Source organism: Myotis brandtii, unplaced genomic scaffold, assembly GCF_000412655.1.
Source record: "Myotis brandtii unplaced genomic scaffold, ASM41265v1 scaffold71, whole genome shotgun sequence".
Lineage (NCBI taxonomy): Eukaryota > Metazoa > Chordata > Mammalia > Chiroptera > Vespertilionidae > Myotis > Myotis brandtii.
In genome coordinates, this window is record NW_005370787.1 from 3,648,552 (window position 1) to 3,667,757 (window position 19,206).

The 19,206-nt window shown below is 39.2% G+C and overlaps 1 protein-coding gene across 1 annotated transcript in view; it reads right to left on the reverse strand.

The window, feature by feature from the left end:
• GPC6 (glypican 6) overlaps positions 1–918 on the reverse strand; it is a 1,148,404-nt gene extending 1,147,486 nt beyond the window's left edge. The window contains exon 1 of the mRNA XM_014530079.1: positions 1–918. This exon is cut by the window's left edge and continues 2 nt beyond it. Coding sequence (XP_014385565.1) covers positions 1–152 — 152 coding nt within the window. The 5' untranslated portion in view covers positions 153–918.
• Between the last annotated feature and the right edge of the window lie 18,288 nt (positions 919–19,206).

Below are 19,206 nucleotides of genomic sequence, written 5' to 3' on the forward strand. Positions count from 1 at the left end.
TCCTGGTAGGGGATGTCCGCCAGGCTGAATCCCTTGGCGCTGTACGCCTGGCGGACCTCGCCGCAGCTCCGAGCCTTCACATCCGCCCCGGCCGGGAGGGACAGCAGCAGCCCGGAGAGGGGAAGAATCACAGCCCCGATCCAAGAAGGCATGGTGCACCATGCAAATCCAGCTCGGTCAGCCCCTCGGCCCGTGCGCTCTTCACCTTGCCCCTCGAGCCGAAAGCCCGCCAGAGGGACGAGCAGCGCAGCCCTCTGGACCGCGCTCAGCAAACTTTTATAAGCCAGATGGAGATGGCAAGCCAACCGGGACTGGCTGGGAGAGCAGCCGCCTGGCTCCTCTAGCCCCCCAGGTCGAAAAGGGTGCAATCAGAACGAGAGAGAGAAGGAAATGTTTCCAAATCCACCATGAGGGTTCCGAGCCGCGATCCGAGTTCCGAGCCGCAGAATCCTAGAGCGCTGCGAGCTCGACTGGCCGAAGTGTGCGGCGGAGGTGGGGACGCGCGCCGGCTCTCCCGGGAGGGAGGTGGACGGGCGAGCGCGAGTGTGTGCGCGCGTGTGTGTCGGTGCGAGCGCGGGTCTTGGGGATGTGTCTGCGTGGAGGTATGTGTTGGGGATATACGGGTTCCAGAGGAAACCTCAGTTTCACACAGGCTGAGGGAGCCTGTGAGAGAGTCCTCCTGAAATAGGAAAAGAGGAATCCTGGAGGCTAGAGGAAAAGAGAAAGGAGGGGAGAGGGAGAAACGTGCTACTTAGTGCACAGCCGAAATTCAGAGACGAAGTCGAACGGAAAACCTGGACTGGATCTGTTTCTACTTGGTGGAAGAAAAAAAAGGGGGGGGGCGGGGGCAAGGAACGTTCCTGTTTTCCCATTCCCATCACATCCTTCATACTGATCCGAATGCTACCTTTAATGGCATAAGTAATAAATGTAGAAAAACAGTTTTTTAAGTCATTCACTCCTATGTTTTAAACTATATTTTTGTGGACGTTAAGGGACAGTGTAATTTCAATTGTTGCTCTTAATATCTTCATGACCTGCTGAAACACAAAGCCAGCCTGGAGATAAACAGGGAAAGCCCTCGATAGCAGAGCACACTCACTCTATTTCACTGTTTAAGTTTTGTTTGTCTTGTTCGTTTTTGTTTTCTAAGGGCAGTCTGTGCACACATGAGAGACCAGTGGTTTTTAATTTTTTAATTTTTTGTTTCTGGACCCAAAACTTGCCCTCATTTTAATTTTAAGTATTTCGTGATTTTGGATCAAAAATCATTATGCTCAGAGACATGGAAGCATGGAACAAAGTGTGGAATCTCAGAGGGAAGGTAGGGGAGGGTGGGTGGATGGGAGGTAATCAACCAAAGACCTTGTATGAATGTATGAATAACTCATAGACACAAACAATAGGGTGCTGAAGGCCTGGGGGGGGGTCCAATGGAGGAAAAAGAGGGACATATGTAATACTTTCAACAATAAAGAATTATTTTAAAAAATAAATAAAGATCAAAAAATCAGGCTCAGGTTTCTAGTGTGTGGAGGAACTGGAAGACACGAACACAGAAGCAAAGGGAAAAACAGGGCAGAGGTCAATGGGGTACATGAAGGAAGATATTGGGGAAAGGAGTGATATCTGCCTTCCCTCTCCCCAAATGATCTCACCTGGTAGACTTAACATTTTCTTTCAGGTTAACAGAATTCTCAAGTGGAAAATCAGTTCACTTTCTTCCTGTCTTACACTCAAGTTCTGTGAAATGGGATAAAAGTGAAAACTCAGGGTTGGCTCATTTCCATTGACTTTCTGTAAATGAACACTGAATTCTGCTATGCAGAAGTCTGTTAAAACCCAAAGTTCCTGCAGTTGCTAAAATAGTTAAATCCAAGACACACACACACACACACACACACACACACACACAAAAGATAATGATTACTCACTTGTGTGGCCATATGCATATTAGACCAGCATATTATTTAGAAATTATTATAAATGTAATGTCCAATTGCATGGAGCTTATCTGTAAAACCACACATGAAGATGGGTTTGTTTGTTTTTTCTGTTGATGATCAGAATGACTCATGAAATTTAAGTCATTCTATTTTTTTTTCAGTATCCCAGTCATACTTATCTTCTTCTTCATCATCATCATCATAATCACACATTAGATACTTTCCTTCTGCTCTTTAATAAATTTCTCCTCTCTTAATCCACCAAAAAATTCTTAAATTTAAGATCCAACCTCATTTAAGCTATGGAAATGCTGTAGAAATGTTGCTGTCCTATTTTGTGCCACGCCAGCACGACCAAGGGTGATCCCAAGTGGAGGGGTGAAAGGATTAAGGAAAGACAGACAAGAGAATGATAGCTGGGTAGCTGAGTCTCGGTGGGACGCTGCCTCCCTGATGAGGAGACAATGACAGCGCCCACAAGCCATGTCTTTATTTTATAGCAGATGCCACAAGGCAAAGTAGGGGCGTGATCACGTTGTTTACAGCATTCTCGTGAGTTTCAACCTCACTTAACTACATGCACCTGAACTCTATCACAAGGCATGCCACGCGTTTGGACCATAGGTTCAAGCTTACAACCACAGCCGTTGGCTATGATTGTGCTGGGAGGGCCCTGCCCTCCAGCTGGGACTTGCACGTGGCAATGAGAGGAGCCTGTCCTTTCATTAGTCCGAGGCTTGAACCTGGCCAAAACACCGTAACCGCGCCCCACACCATTTACAGAGGGACTTTTTCTTCTTCACAAGTCCATAGTTAAACATGTCTTTTGGAAAACAACAGACACATTACATATTTTTTTCTCTTAAAAATTTATCAGAACTTTTGCCCTCATTATAACTGTGCTAACTGGTAGACCTTAAGTTTCTGAATTTATTTTCCTCGAAGTCTGAAATCAAGATAACAAAATATGCTCTAGTGTCTTTGTGGACAAAGGATAGAATTGGTAAGATTAGGGATTGTGTAGTCAACTCATTATTTTTCTGATATTTGACATGGCCTCCCTCAAAGTTCAGTTTCTATCACAAGCAGGTGGTCAGCATTATGCAATCCATAGGAAGAGGGTAACTATGCAGCTAACATCCTATCCTTTCACACTGAGACTTATAATTTACCCTGACCCTAGCAGTACATAGCAGATAATCCAATAAAAAGGACATTTGAGGTGGAGGAAGACCAAGTAAAAACAGTGTACATGGTTTAAATTATTTAAAAATCTATCAATCATTATGTTTTTAATGAGCATTCAGTGCAAATATATAGCACTAGGTTATTTCCTACATTTATACAATAACCTTAGCATTTGTGGCAAAACTTGTATATGGGGAAAAAATTATAACTTAAAGCATAAATGGATTAGTTTCAGTCCATCAGTAGTGGCAGCAGGTGGGGGGGGCACAATTTAGAGTAGGATTCTGAACTCTTAAGTGACTGGCTTTACTGGTGCTCTCAACCCCTTCTCTGTCCATAGTGGTTAATGTAGCCCTGTTTGAAAAGGTATACAGACATGTTCCAGCTGAGGGCAGCGGCAGAGCCTAAATGAGGTACTGGAATGTGCACTGAATAGCATTGAAGTCCACAGAAGAGGTGTGATGAGAAAGGAGAGCTCATATGAAGAAAAAGTTGGCATTTGGTTTAGATAGGAAGAAAGGACTTGACTGACTTTAGCCAGTCAGAAAAAGACAAGTATCACATGACCTCACGCATATGTGGAATCTAATGAACAAAATGAACTGATGAACAAAATAGAGCCACAGACATAGAAGCTTGGAATAGACTGAAGAATCTCAGAGGGAAGGCAGGGGTGTGGGGTAGGTGGGGAGAGATTAACCAAAGAACTTATATGCATATATGCATAGCCCATGGACACAAACAAAAGTGTGGAGGGATAGAGGGGGTCAATGGGGCAGAAAAGAGGGACATCTATAATACTTGCAACAATAAAAATAATTTTTAAATAAAATTTTTGAAAAAAGAAAGAAAGGACTTGAATCTCAGGAGTAATGTTTATATTGTATGTAATAGGATAAAATTTAGAACATGGAAGAACATCACACCAGAGGAGACAAACAAATAGAAGCAAGAGAGAGGCAAATAGGGAAACACATAGAACTCTGCCACAGTGGTAAAGGTTTCAGGTGATTGAGACTTGAATAGGAGGAGAGTGAATGGAAAGAAGGCAAAGACAAATTTTGAAGAAAGGATTAGGATGTTTTGGTCCTTGGTTCAATACACACAGCAGCACGCCCCCCCCCAAAAAAAAAAAACCTTATTTTACTTTTTTTTTTTTTAATGCATAATATGGGAGAGCTTTTCTGGGTTTATTTCTCTTTTTTTTTCTTTATTGATTAAGGTATGTGTCCTTACCCCCCTCCCATTGACCCCTCCCACCTCCCCACTCATGCCCTCACCCCCCTGTTGTCTGTGTCCATTGGAACAACACCTTATTTTAAAATTGTAAGTCTCATTGGGAAAATATTTACTAATATTTTCATTAGTATGAGCTCTCCTTTCTAGTCAGACCTCTTCTATGAGCTTCCATGATATTCAGTGCTCATCCCAATACCTCATTTAGGCTCTGCCCTCAGCTGGAATGGAAAACATATACGTTTTCTAACAGGGCTACATTAACTAACAAAGGAGGGGTTGAGAGCACCAGTAAAGCCAGTTACTTAGAGTTCACAATCCCACTCTAATGTTTACCTCATTGGGAATATTTGCTAAGACAATGAAGACTCTTGTTTATACAGAACTTTCACATCACAGCAACCTCTTTGGGCATAAGACGAATGGAATTTCAGAGGCTTTGAGTCAGAGAGAGGAAAATACTGAGGCTTAAGGAGCAACCGTAGTTGATAGGTAAGCAGAGCTGTTTCAGTCAGTTGCCTACTCACTGGCCATCAGATCTTCTTCCTGGCCACCCTCAGACTGATTGTGTTTTGGGGCATTTGCCAACACCAGAGGATGAATCACCATTGATCTAGACCAGTCATGGCAGTACTCTCCCTCCCCCCCCCCCCCCCCGCACTTTAAATAGTATAGGGGTGGGCATAAGGCCTATTTCTGGCCAATAAGATATAAAAAGAAGATTTCTGAGAAATATATTTTTCCTTATTTAAGGTGACAACTCAAGGAGGAGAAAGGTCTTTGTGCCTCAGCCTCCTGCATTCTTTTTTTTTTATCCTCACCTGAGGATGTTTTTTCATTGATTTTAGGGAGAGTGGAAGAAAGAGGGAAAGACAGAGAGAAACACACCAATTGGTTGCCTTGTGCATGAACCCCAACCAGGGCCCGGGCTGGGAAGGAGCCTGCAACTACTGAGCCAAACCAGCTAGGGCAGCCCTCTGCATTCTTATAGCCATTTGGTCATCCTGTAACTAGTTGAAAAGAGATTGCTAACAAAGAATGACAGAACATAAGGGTGGAACACAAGAAGATAAATTCATGATTTCCTATTTGAGTCACCAAATCAGCTCTGGGACCACCAACCTCTGGACTTCTTGTTAAATAATCCAAAAATAATCCTTATAATTTATGCCACTGCCAGTTGGTTATTCTGCTGTTTATCAGTGAAAGCAATACAAATGCATAATAGCAAACAAAAGAAAGAACGAGTGAAAGTGAAGGCAAGAGACAGGGATTCATTGCAAATGTAAGAGCAAAAATCAGGGAGCATCATAGAATCCAAGTTAGATTTTCAAACATAAAACAAATCCCAGCGGATATCAAGGACAAGAAAGATGGAGAAAATGATATTTATATGAGGACTAGAGGCCTGGTGCACGAAATTTGTGCACTGGTTTGGGGGGGTGGGGGGGCGTGTCCCTCAGCCTGGCCTGCGCCCTCTTGCAGTCCGGGACCCCTCACTCCTTACCACCCACCTGCTCACTGTTTCTTAGCGCTGCCAAAGGCATTGAGCGTCTGCCCCCTGGTGGTCAGTGTGCGTCATAGCGACCAGTCATTCGCTGATCGGTCAATTTGCATATTAGCCTTTTATTATATAGGATTATTATGTAGGATAAAGAGTCTCACTAGACATTCCGAAAGATAGATTTTTAGTAAAGTAATGGAGTGGATGCCAGACCACATGGAATTGTACGTGCAGAGGGTGGAAAGAATATGGAAACATCAGATATACCTGCTTACAGTGTGGTACCTCTCTGTGGAAGGGGCAAGGAGGTCATCAGGGAATATTTTTCAGAAGCTTCTAAAACTGAAGGGAAGAATGAGAGACTAGACATAGAAAGAGATTTAAATTCAATATGATTTTATCTGATAGATTGATTTTAAATATTTCTCTTTCTTATTTGCATTTTGTAAGTTTTAAATGTGAAGGGTTTTTTTTATAATGAGAAAGTTATTGTTTTAAAATGAGTATGTCACACTTTTAACAAATGCAAATCTTAACATTGTGTCATGTTTTATAAAGTAAAGAAGTCTTAACCATTTTCTCTTATATGTAAAACAAATGGGTGTTAATACTTTTCTCAATAAGATACACTTGTGGTATAACATTTTTTTAGACTTTGAATTAAAACAAAAGGAAAACTACAGAATTTACTATTCTTTTACTCAGTTATACCAATTCATGAATGAAAAACTGGATGAATTTTAGTGTTGTTTTTTTTTTCTTTCTATGCTTAGATCAAGAAGGACAAATAAGTTCAAATGAAATCTTATGAAAACAAGAGAATGGACTGCAAGTGTCTATTTCACATCTCAGCTTGGCACAAATCAAAATCGCTTAGTTAACCTGCCTCTTGAAAAACAGGACCAGTAATGAAAAAGCTGTCAAAAATTTAACAACAGTAGCTCTGCCAGGTGCCTGGATAATAGGAAGGTTGCTTGGTTGCAGAGAAAGAAGAGGTAAACATAAGTGAATAATGGCCAGAAATGGTAAAAATAATGTTTTATTTTTTATCCAACCAAATCCTAATAGCCCTTTTAACATTTATTGAGCCTTAAGAATATACCTAGTAACTAATATAAACCAATTGAAATTATATCTTTAGGGCAACTGAGAACCAGGTGAGTTACTTGTGATTTTGGGGGGAAAGCCAAACATCAAAGGACATGTTCTTGTCTTTGACATATTCTTCTAAGACTCCGAAGACAGAAGAATTATGTGCTTGGCTTAGTCAGATTTTTGCCTAATAGTTATACCAGGGGTTAGCAGATAGAATTGAAAGAACTCTAATTTTTAAATTATATTTGGTTTTTAAATATGCCGGAAACTTAGACAATGAAAGTATTTCAGGTATGATTAAGCATTATTCATATTTATTTGAACTATTACTAACAATCATCAAGAAAATATAGACAAAATATGTAATTGTATTTTTAAATGAGTTAAAATGTTATTTTGATTTTTTATATTTATTAATGAGCCAGAAATATACTCTCTATTGATTCTGAGCTTCATGCCTAGAAATACATCTTAGATTATTATATACATTTAAATATCAAGTAACAAAATATTTGCATACTTTCAAAATTGGTGTTAAGAACACTCCTCTGAGGGAATAAATGGTGATGGAAAAAAACAAAATAAAATAAAATAAAATAAATCTTTTAAAAAAAAGAACAGTCCTCAACCTTCGAACAATCTTGGTAAATAGAATACTATGGGTGAAGCATCATTTTATACCATCATTAGAAAACGTTATTATACATAAGGATGAGAGTTTCATTTTGACTCTTTGGCTCACATTATTAATAGTTGGCTTCAACAATGTCATTATTTAAAGCTCATGTGTTTTTTATGTGTTTCTGAATCAGATATGTAAATGCAAAATAGTGGCACAAATGGAAATCCTATTGCAGATTAATAAAGTTGCATTTTGTTCAAAAAAGATCATTTAACCTAGTCTTACTTGTTATAAATACAGGTATTAATGTTATGAGAGATGATTCTGTAGCTAAGCAGTGATTTAAATACCTAGATTATTGGAACCATACATCTTGGCAGTCATTACTCTAGTTCTTTGGCTTTTGTGAAAAATGAAGGGAGCTTTGCACAGTTTTCAGATCATCTGGCACCATAAACAATGACATTCCTTAAGGCAAATGGATGACAACACAGGCCCATTTGGCAGGGAAGTAGCTCTTCACAAGTTGCTAACTTTCATCAATGAAATTCCTTAACTCTCTTTTATTAAAATGATTTCTCAGATTTTATAAGCCCTGGGTTCATTAACTATCATTACTTATTTAACATTAAATAAACAGCATAATTTTTTGAAAAAACTGATCATGAACTCATAAAATATTACTGGTAGTAACAATTTTACTACATGTAGGTCTGTGCTCTTTTTTAAAAAAGATATTTTTATTGATTTCAGAGAGGGAGAGAGAGGTAGAAGCATCAATGATGAGAGAGAATCATTGATCAGCTGCCTCCTGCACAGCCTACACTGGGGATCAAGCCCGCAACCCAGGCATGTGATCTGACCGAGAATCAAACAGTGACCTCCTGGTTCATAGGTCAACAATCAACCACTGAGCCACGACGGCTGGGTGGTCTGTGTTCTTTTAACTTCAGCTTAGAAGGCTCCTGCTCTGAAGGAACAGTAAAATAATGTTGATTAAGCTTTTTTTTTTTTTTTTTTTAAAAAGAACTAACATTTATTCATAAGAAAAGGATGAAACAAAAAGTTACTTAAATTACAAAAATTGTTTGATTAGAGTCAGAAGAAACCCAAGAAATTTTAAGACATTAATGTGATTCCAACTTGCTAGATTAAACTTTGATATGAAGTTACTTTTATTAATGGGAGGCAATCTGGATATTCTGAAATTCAATAATCAACATATTCTAAGCTTTTAATTTGGGGAGTTTTCGAAAACTTCAAAATATAGTGATTAAAGTCCACTGGCGTGGCTCAGTGGTTGAACTTCGACCTATGAACCACAAGGTCACAGTTCAATTCCAGGTCAGGCTACAACCCCAGATTGCAGGTTCAATCCCCAGTTTGGGGCATGCAAGAAACAGCCAATGAATGATTCTTATCATTGATGTTTCTGTCTCTCTTTCCCTCTCCCTCCTCTTTGAAATCAATAAAAATATATTTAGAAATATATAATGATTAAATTCATTCAAATTTTTGCATAGATACTATACTAGCAAGAAAAAAAAGTAAAAATTTTAAATTGATTCTGCTTTATCCGCTGGTACATACAAGTCAATAAAACTTCTTTGTTGAGTATTGCACCTTAAAGCAATATTATTTTTCCTATGGAAGCTGATGAAAGAGGTTAGAGGCAGCTTTTCTCGATTCAGTGGATTCAACCATATACATCCCAGCTAGAAGTATATAAAGACTATTAGTTATAAGAAAGAGGGTAGGAGAAAACAGCCAGGTTGTACTAATATATAACTGTACAAAATAAAACTAAAAATCCTAATGGAATCAAGTAAATAGTGTCAACCCAGTAACATACCAATAACTTCATTGATAAATTTTACTTTATCCTTTAACAAAGATTATAATAATGTTAATTTAGTAATTTCATTTGAAAGGCAGGATGATTTCTAAAAATACATAACTGATTATTTTATGGTGAATATCATCTTTCTGCAAGTTGTAATAATAATATTTTCAATAAGAATTGATGCTTTTCAAACTCTACTTTCACCTTCATGTTTGGCATGAATATACATGGATGTCAGAAGTTTAAAGAAAATCTGTTTCTTCAACTTTGTCATTCTCTAAATAATAAGTACAAGAAATTACTAATAAAATGTGTCCTCTACTAAGTCAGGAAAACAGTTTCTCAATGTGGCCAGACAAATCCTGTAACATATTCTCTGTCAATTCTAATATTTTCAAGTAGAGTTTTACACATAAGTATTTTCCAGTTGAGATTCTTTGGAGTGTTCACAACTGTGTTCTCATCTCCTACATGGAGAAAAGTTTCTTAGCCAGTATCTGGCTACACCACACCCAATTGTGTAACATTTTTAAACAATCAGTAAATGCTAAGAAAAAGAGTAATAAATTATTAGGTTTATAGCCTGCATAATGAATACAAATTAGCAATAATTTTTAAATCTAGAGGTAAGAAACTAGCACAAATCTTGATCTATGTCATTTATTGGTAAGTCAAAACCTAAACAACTTAATTCCACTGAATTTCAATAAAACATGTTTAACCAACATCCTCCATTCTTGACCAGCCACAACAAATTAGAATAAATTGAATTTCATATAAAACATTATTTTTCCTTGAATAACATGGTCTTATTTGTCTTCATGCCCTGAATTCACTTCCAAAGCAATGATTTCTACACTTGCCTCTACATTAACTTCACACCTTTTATTACATTTCAGGGGGAAATAATTAAACGCTTGTGATAGAGTAAACCTAGTGCATTTTTTAAGCTACCCGGAGAAAAGAAAAAGTCTAAGCTTGGAAGTTGGAAGTTCCATCCACTAACGATCTGTTTCCAGGGAGGTGTCTAAAGCAAGCAGAGAAGCAGCCAGCAATGCACCTTCAGTTTTCTCCTGATGTTCATTTGCAATCATAACCAATCAATGCTGAGAACATTACTAAGCAATCCGGTGCTGTTTGCTTTTAATTGGTAAACTGTCTTCCAAAAATAACATCTTCGGGCTTCACAACACCCTAGTCATAGAGCCATTAAAGAATGAATGTCTTTACTGTACCGGAGGACCTCTATGAATAATGAATAGGGCTCTATTTTCCTGGGGAACAAACATGTACCAGCATGTTGGTGGTAATGAACAGCATTGTGAATGTGCATAGCATAGAAGGGCACTGCATCTGCTCTGACTTCTACCTTAATTGAAGTAGATAACTGGTTTTGAAACCCCATAGAGGGTCAAACAACTTTATTTTGCATTTGTAGCATGCTGATTGGCTTAGATGTTGCTTTTATACATTTAAAATGATGATTTAGTACAAAAAATTAAAGAGATGAAGAATCATGTTACAGTCTCAAAGGGGCAAGACTGGCTTACACAAATTTGAAAGGAAAAGAAAAGAATATTTGAACACAGTACGTATTTAAGAAACTAGAATTTCACCTTTATTTTAAACTTCATGAAACAAAATTGAACCATGATTCTCTTGGGCACGCATAAAAAAGTAGTCTGTGCTCTGCAAAGTACAACCCAAATTAGATATTTGTGCAAGAGATATTTTACAAAGTAACTAATGAAAAGTAAGATCTAAGATTTTAAAATGATAATGACCTTGCAATGTGTTTAAGCCTATTTGGCTTCTACTTGAGAAAGATCATGAAAGGGCTTAATGTATTTTGTAGATTACTTCCATAATGATTTCACTTACAAAGAATATAATTTTCTAGTCTGTTTTCATAATGAATGAGAGCTTAATGAATCACACATACTTCACCATTCAACAGAAATATGGGCCATCACAGCACCGAATTGAAATATTCATCATAAGAAGTCTTTATACTCTGTTTTTATTTCTTTTTTTGGGGTGGGGGTGGGGGTGGGGGAAGCATGTTCCTGTTCAAGTTGACTTGAAGGATTAGTTAACCATCATGCAAAATTATTGCGATCAATTGGTAGCAGCTCAAATGGAAAATTTTATATTTGTGGGATGGTTATGAATTTTCACAGGCCACAAACTCAGGTGTAAGAAATAGGAATACTTTTATTTTCCTAGGACGGAACTGAATTTCTATTTTAAGTCTCTCTTCTACTCACCAGCAGAAAATATAATCTTGCCAATTCAAGGTAAATTTAGTTGCATAAGAATTTTCTTAGACTTATCTCCCTTCCTAGAGAGGGTGCACTTTTATCACGTGGAGATGGTGAGACATTCAGGCATTGGTGAAAACAGATCATCTAGTTGTTGATCTCTGAGCTATAAATAGATCTCTTTCCAGTTTCAGATTGCATGCTCCATCTTAGGCCTTGCAATTTCTTTTCTGCGCATTCACCAGTGTGCATGCACTACCAGTAATGGAAGCTTTCTTTCCACTTCCTCTGTGCTTTGTTGATTGCACAAGGAAGGTTGGGCTGCCCTCCTACCTCTCTGCAGTTCCCTCACTTCGCCCCTCATCCTTTCTGTTTGGGTTTTAGGGCTCCCTTTCTATTGTAGCACAAGGAATATCAGAGAGAATACAGACTACAGCATCTCACAATGCACACCTTCACCCCTTCAATCTCTATTAGCGTCCTTCAGCTTTCTTTCTTCCCCCAGCATTTTTATTTATAAAGAGATGAGAAAATGGATCTTGCCTCATGTATTTCATATTCTTTCTAATTTATTGCTTATGGCCTAAACAACAGAGCTCGCTTCCTTTGGAATTTAGACTCCTTGGAACTCAAAAGCACTCCTTCCTCTTTCAGAACACTTTTAGCTCTTACAAATCAAACACTGTGCCTGTCAAGAATGCTGTCTCTGCATGAAGTTTAAGAGCCTTCTTAGAAATTTAAAAAATGAGAATTGACTCCTTCGTTATCTCGAATGACAATGTACAGTAGTCCTTCCGTATCCACAGTTTGGCTTTCCACCATCAACTGTGGTCTGAAAATATTAAATGGAAAATACCAGAAATAAACAATTCATAAGTTTTAAATTGCCTGCTGTTCCGAGTAGTGTGATGAAATGAACCATCTGGCTCCATCCTGCCCCGGACGTGAATCATCCCTTTGTTCAGTGTGCCCATGTTGACGAGGCTGTGGCTAAGTCGCTTAGTAGCCATCTCTGTTATCAGATGGACTGTCACTGTATCGCACGCAGTGCTTGTGTTCACCTTGTTTCACTTAACAATGTCTCCAAATCACAAGATTGGTGATGCTGGCTATTCAGATATGCCAAAGAGAAGCCATAAAGTGCTTCCTTTAAGTGAAAAGGTAAGTATGTATGTATGTATGTATGTATGTATGTATGTATATATGTATAGAAAAAGACAAAATACATAGGGTTTAGCATTATCTGCAGTGTCAGGTATCTACCGGGGGTCTTGGAATGTATCCCCCTCTGCCTACCATATACACTGACCAAGTGGGTGGAAGTTGTCAGGACAACAAAATATACTAGGGGACAAAAACATTGTTAATTTCTTATATTTTCAAATTGCTGTACATTATGTCACAAAGTAGCATGGACAAAAGTTTTTAAGAAAATTATAACTTATATTTATAAAATTTTAAACAACTTCAAAATATTTTTTAATAAATGTTTCATTTGCCCATTCACACAAACCTAAGTCCTATGAGCAATGATTAACAAAGCCTGGTCCCAGGCTTTGAGCAACTCAAAGTTAAGCTCACTAGGGAAACTGAAGCCACTCTGGTGAGTTAAGTAGAGCTAGGAAGAAAAAACATGGAGCATTTTCCTACTAGAGATTAAAAGTTTGTGTTTATCTTGCTGTATTTTTCTGCTCTAAGAAAACATGTGCAATAGTTACTCTGATCACCCAAGGAATATAAATCACGCTGAGTCACTCACTAAGAGTAGCTATCTTTCCATCCCCACCTCCAGTTTCTGGGGGAGTAAGAGCCCTAGGGCCCTAAGAAAGTATTTAGGGAACTCACCCAAGGGTTCAGATCATCAGATTCCAACTGGGTTGGGGACTGGGGGTGGGTAGGAGAGGGCGTTGTTTCCCCATACACCAGTGGTTCTCAACCTTCCTAATGCCTCGACCCTTTAATACAGTTCCTCATGTTGTGGTGACCCCCAACCATAAAATTATTTTCTTTGCTACTTCATAACTGTAATTTTGCTACTGTTATGAATCGTAATGTCTGATATGCAGGATGTATTTTCATTGTTACAAATTGAACATAATTAAAGCATAGTGATTAATCACAAAAACAATATGTAATTATATATGTGTTTTCCGATGGTCTTAGGCGACCCGACCCCTGTGAAAGGGTCATTCGACCCCCAAAGGGGTCTCGACCCACAGGTTGAGAACCGCTGCCATACACCAAGCAGTGCTCTGGATACCAGCTGGGAGGCTTAACTCAACTCAGTTCTTCTACTGGAAGATAGTGTCAGATCCCACAGGTTAAGGCCTTCAAATGCCCATCTCACAGTGAGAATCACAGGTTGTTATTACCTGTGATCTCACTGACTGGCTACAGATTGTAGGTCCCCATGACCCAGTCCTTGCTAAAGCAGCTTATAGAACTCACAAAACCCATTTACTTATTAGATTACAAAAGATATCAAAAGATATGAATCAATAGCCAGATTTAAAAATGTATAAGGTAAGGCAGCAGGAAAGGGCATAGAGCTTCCATGCTTTCTCCAAGTGTACCACTCTCCCCAAAATTCATGTGTTCACTAATCCAGAAACTGAATCCCATCCTTTTGGGTTTTTATGGAGGTTTCATTACATAAGCATGACTGGTTAAGTTTTTGACCATTAGCATTTGAACTTAATCTCCAGTTCATTCTTCCCTTGAGATCTGTGGAGTCAAAGGAAAAGTTTTGCCCCTCTAATCACTTACATAGTTCTCCTTGCAATCAACCCCCAACTTTGGGTGGGGTCCAGAGTCACCTCCTTAGCATAACAAGAGATACCTTTGTTGCTCTTATTACTTAGGAAGTTCCAAGGATTTTAGGAGGTAAGTACCAGAATCTGCATGAAGACCATATATATATATTTCTTAGTATAAGTAGCAATATCACATTCTCTTACAAAGATATGAGGAAATTCAATCAGCCCTTTTAGTATTTGAGGTTCTAATATATGAAATGGCAGTCCTGGGGATTGATGTGGCTCACACATGTGTTGTGTTGGCCTTTAATTTGAAATAACACCACCACTAAAACTTGGGAGCTATCACAAAAGAAATTTACATTTTGTGTTTTCTTGAAAATTCCAAAGATTTGACAGAATGGAGCCCACATTTGGCGGGAGCTAAGGCAAGTCCGGCAGGCTCTTTTAGGTCTGCACTCAAGTTTGGCAACCACCCCTCTCCACTTCCTGCCTCTATCTGTCCACTTCACACATTGACTTCCTGCCTACCCTTTCGTCAGCTGAATCTCTGACACCTGATAATTCCAGAAAAGAGATTCAGAAAGCTTAAGCAAAGAAAGTGGTTAAAATACTGTGAGATGTACAATGGATTGAGACTGTGTGTCACAGAGGATCCAGGTCACCTGCCACCTCTGCCTTCAACTTGTTTCCTCAGGCCAGAGCAAGAGGTACCTGATCCTCTTGGTCTTTGCTTGAGTTGCAGGTAAATTTATCTGCTCCTACACCTCAGTTTCAGGCCACACCAGCATGCCCCAAAATGGTCTCTGCCAGGGCAGCTGTTCTCAGACCCTTGAGTTTTATGTGGATCACTAACTGCAGGCACAGACTGAGACTCTTGCTGCTCCCAGAAGGGAACAAAAATAAATAAATAAATAACTCTCCAATAAACCATAGTCAGCACAATTAGGGCCCCAGAATGATCCTACAGATGCAAGTCACTGCGAAACTTGAAGTATCTGGTCATCCCCACCTCTGTTTATATTTGTGTGTGTGTGTGTTTGTGTGTGTGTGTGAGTGTGCGCACACACACATATATGTGCAGATATGTACAGGGGTAGACAAATAAGGGAGGGTGTGTATGACTTTGGAGAGCACCTCAAATAGGAGAATCCAGGTCAGGGCCTTTGTCTGTCTATCTCCAAGCTTGGGGTACCCCACCCAGTGAGATATCCCAGCCCTGGTCAACCCAGGAGAAAGACTTAGAGAGTTTTGAAAAAGACATCAAAGTCGAGACATCCTGTGTGCAGAAAAAGTGAACAGGGGAGGGGCTCTACTTGCCCAAGTTTTTAGGCAATAATGTCTATGGCCTTCCATTTATACATTTGCCTCAAGTCCTGGGAATGTTATGGCAGTTTTCCTCAACTTATCATTTCAACTTTACAATTTATCTTACTACTTTGATTTCTCCAAATAGACTATCTATTCAGCCATTCATTCACATAAAATATTTATTAAATATATACATGTAACATACTATGCTAGAAACACCTTATGAAGTTGTGTAAAGAGGGCCTGTGTCTCTGCCCTCAGGGGCCTCTTGTATAATGCCCTAATGAGTTGAGGTCCTTGAGAGTTTAAACTAAAAATAATAATAATTGGATAAGAAGAGTTAGTATAGTAGAAGATCTCAAGAAGAACAAACAATTATAGAGACCATGCCTTCAATATTCTCAGTATTCTAAATCTGAGGCATATTTAAAAATCTATGTTTTACTATTATGTCTTTAAAGAATACCACTTTTATCCAATTAATTTGTATAATATGTTTTAATGTAAATATGGACCATGTTATGATTCATGCCTTATGGATTGACAATTGGCTTCTTCATATAACTTTCCTAAAAGCTATCAAAGCAGGGGTCTAGGTACACTTACCATGGTGACTTTGGTGCACTTTAATTAAAGGATTAGTAACTCAGAAAACCCCAACATTTTAGTTTTATTTGTTAAATTTGATTATTCCAGTCCCTAGAAATAGGTCCTACCTATAATTGGCACTTAATTAGAACTTGACAAAATAATAAATCTGAGAATACATAAAACGATCAGTTTAATAGGTTTAGGTTGGCGTCCTTAACCCTCACTATCTGCTTCACGTACGCCCAAACCCTACCAAGATTAACATAATTTTGAACCTACTATTTGAATGACTATTGAGTATGTTTTGGGGAAAAACTTGTTTCTCTATAATGGATCTCAGCGTTTTGACTGGCCACAAACACTTGGCTATTACCTTACAAAAAGATCTAAAATCATGTTTCCTGCACTTAAAGTATGATATTAATTCCGGCTTAGAAACAATAATATGGCCTTGACCTTTCAAAAAAGGATATTTCGATTAAAATAAGAAAACATACCTTAGTTTTTCAGAAGAATGTTATGGGTCAGGAGGAAAGCCTCAGTTTTACAAGTGATTTAATGTATGATTTTATGATTCATTTTCAAGGAATCGGATAAGCTTGTTGGCAAATGGTAAGGATATGCACATATCCACAGACTTTTAGGTGCAGTGCATAGAAAAGGAGGTGGTGATTCTCTCTTCAAACCAATTTAAACCTCCATCCCTCCTCTATTGTTAGCATCAGGCAAACACAAAGACATTGAAACCAATCAGGATGTTTTTATCCTTCTGCTAGGTAAACTAATCAATAGTTCATTCCTTCTGAAAGAACTGGTTCAGGACTAGCAGAGTCCTAAGTATGAGGATTTAAACATTTTTTGAATAACTTGAATTTTCCTGCCAGTGTATATATTCTTTCATCAAAATTAAAACTCTATTAAGTAAACATAAATCAAAGTTGAAATTGCTTTTACCACTACACCAGGTTGCAAGAACACTATTCATATTTTCAATATCAAGAACCTGGAGAGTATTATGCTAAGGAAAATAAGCCAGTCAAAGAAAGACAAGTAATCACATAATCTCACTTATGTGTGGAATCTAATAAACTGATGAATAAAATAGATCCAGAGACATGGATGCATGGAACAGACTGACGAATTTCAGAGGGAAGGGAAGAGAGGGGAAGAGATTAATCAAAGAGCTTATATGCATACTAGAAGCCCGTTGTATGAATTCGTGCATGGATATGGTTCCTCTGGGTGGCCTGCAGGGATTGGGTCCCAGCTCACGCCCCCAGGCTCGCAGCCCCAGCTCGTGCCTCCAGCCTCACAGCCCACGGCCCTGCAGTCCAACCTGGCACCCCCACCTTGGCCTGGCGCCGCCCCCTCACTTACTCCACCATCCCACTTGCAGGGTGATTGATAGGGGCTGGGTGGCTGCCCCACCCACTGCCACTGGTTGCCACCTGCAGAGCAATCAGCGGGGTGATCAGGACCCTGCTCACACCCGCCTTGGCCTGGCACCGCCTGCTCATGTGCTCTACAATCCTGCTGTGGTTCCGCTCTCATCGGGGTCCACTGGGGCCGGCAACGCCTCCACTGCTGCCCGCTGCCAGCACTGCATCTCTGACACCCGCCATGTTCCACGCCAACCCCTGATGGTCAGTGTACATCATAGCCAGCGGTTGAACTCCTGATCGAATGACCGCCTGAGGGGACAATTTACATATTAGGCTTTTATTATATAGGATATGTAGTGCCCATAGACACAGACAATTATTCAGGACCAGGACGGAGGGTGTAATGAAGGGAGGCGAGAAAGGGGTCATCTATAATACTTTCAACAATAAAGGTAGATAAATAAATCCTATATAATGAAAGCCTAGTATGCTAAGTGTCCAGTCATCTGTTCAACCAATCAAAGTGTAATATGCTAATGATATGCTAAGGCTGCTCTACCGCTCGCTATAACATGTACTAACCACCAAGGGGCAGACAGTCGACCAGTCGCTATGATGTGCACTGACCACCAGGGGGCAGATGCTCCAACTGGTAGGTTAGCTTACTGCTGGTGTCTGGCTGATAGGGAATGACTGAGATGGGCCGGACATGCCCTGGGCCCTCCTGCGTCCCTCCCTGGTCCTGATAATGCACCGGTGGGGTCCCTTGGCCTGGCCTGTGCCCTCTCAAAATGCGGGCTGAGGCCTCACCCCCCCTCCCACCCCTGTCGAATGGACAAATTTTGTGCACCAGGCCTCTAGTAGAAAAATAAATAAATAAGAATGGAATATTGGCTCTAGAAAACCCTTTTATCTTTTGTCCATTTTATCCTTAGACTATTTTGACTAATTTCATATTCAGAATCATTGTAGAAGTGTAAGTGCAAGGATCCAGAAGGTTGGTCTTTGCTGTGCTAAATTTATATGTTCATGAACATAAATAACTAACACATATAAATTTATATATATGTATTGTATAAAGTCTTTTGATTTCTTGCTCTTAGTTTTCATGGCAAATATATCCCATAGGCTGGGGGATTCTGCATTTTAAACTATTTACACAAAAAAATTAGAAACTGTACAAATATATCAATCTATTAATCTCCATTAAAAAATACTAGAAAAAGAAATGTCCTATATCTTAAGTAAATTATAGTAAGTATCAACAGCAAGGAATATGTATGATTGAATTCTGTTATTATGATCCTATCTAATAAAAGAGAAACATGGTAATTAGCCTTACCTCCACTACCCTTCCCATTGGCTAATCAGGGCGATATGCAAATTAACTGCCAACCAAGATGGCGGCCGGCAGCCAGGCAGCTAGAAGTGAACATGAGGCTTGCTTGCTTCAGTGATGGAGGAAGCCAAC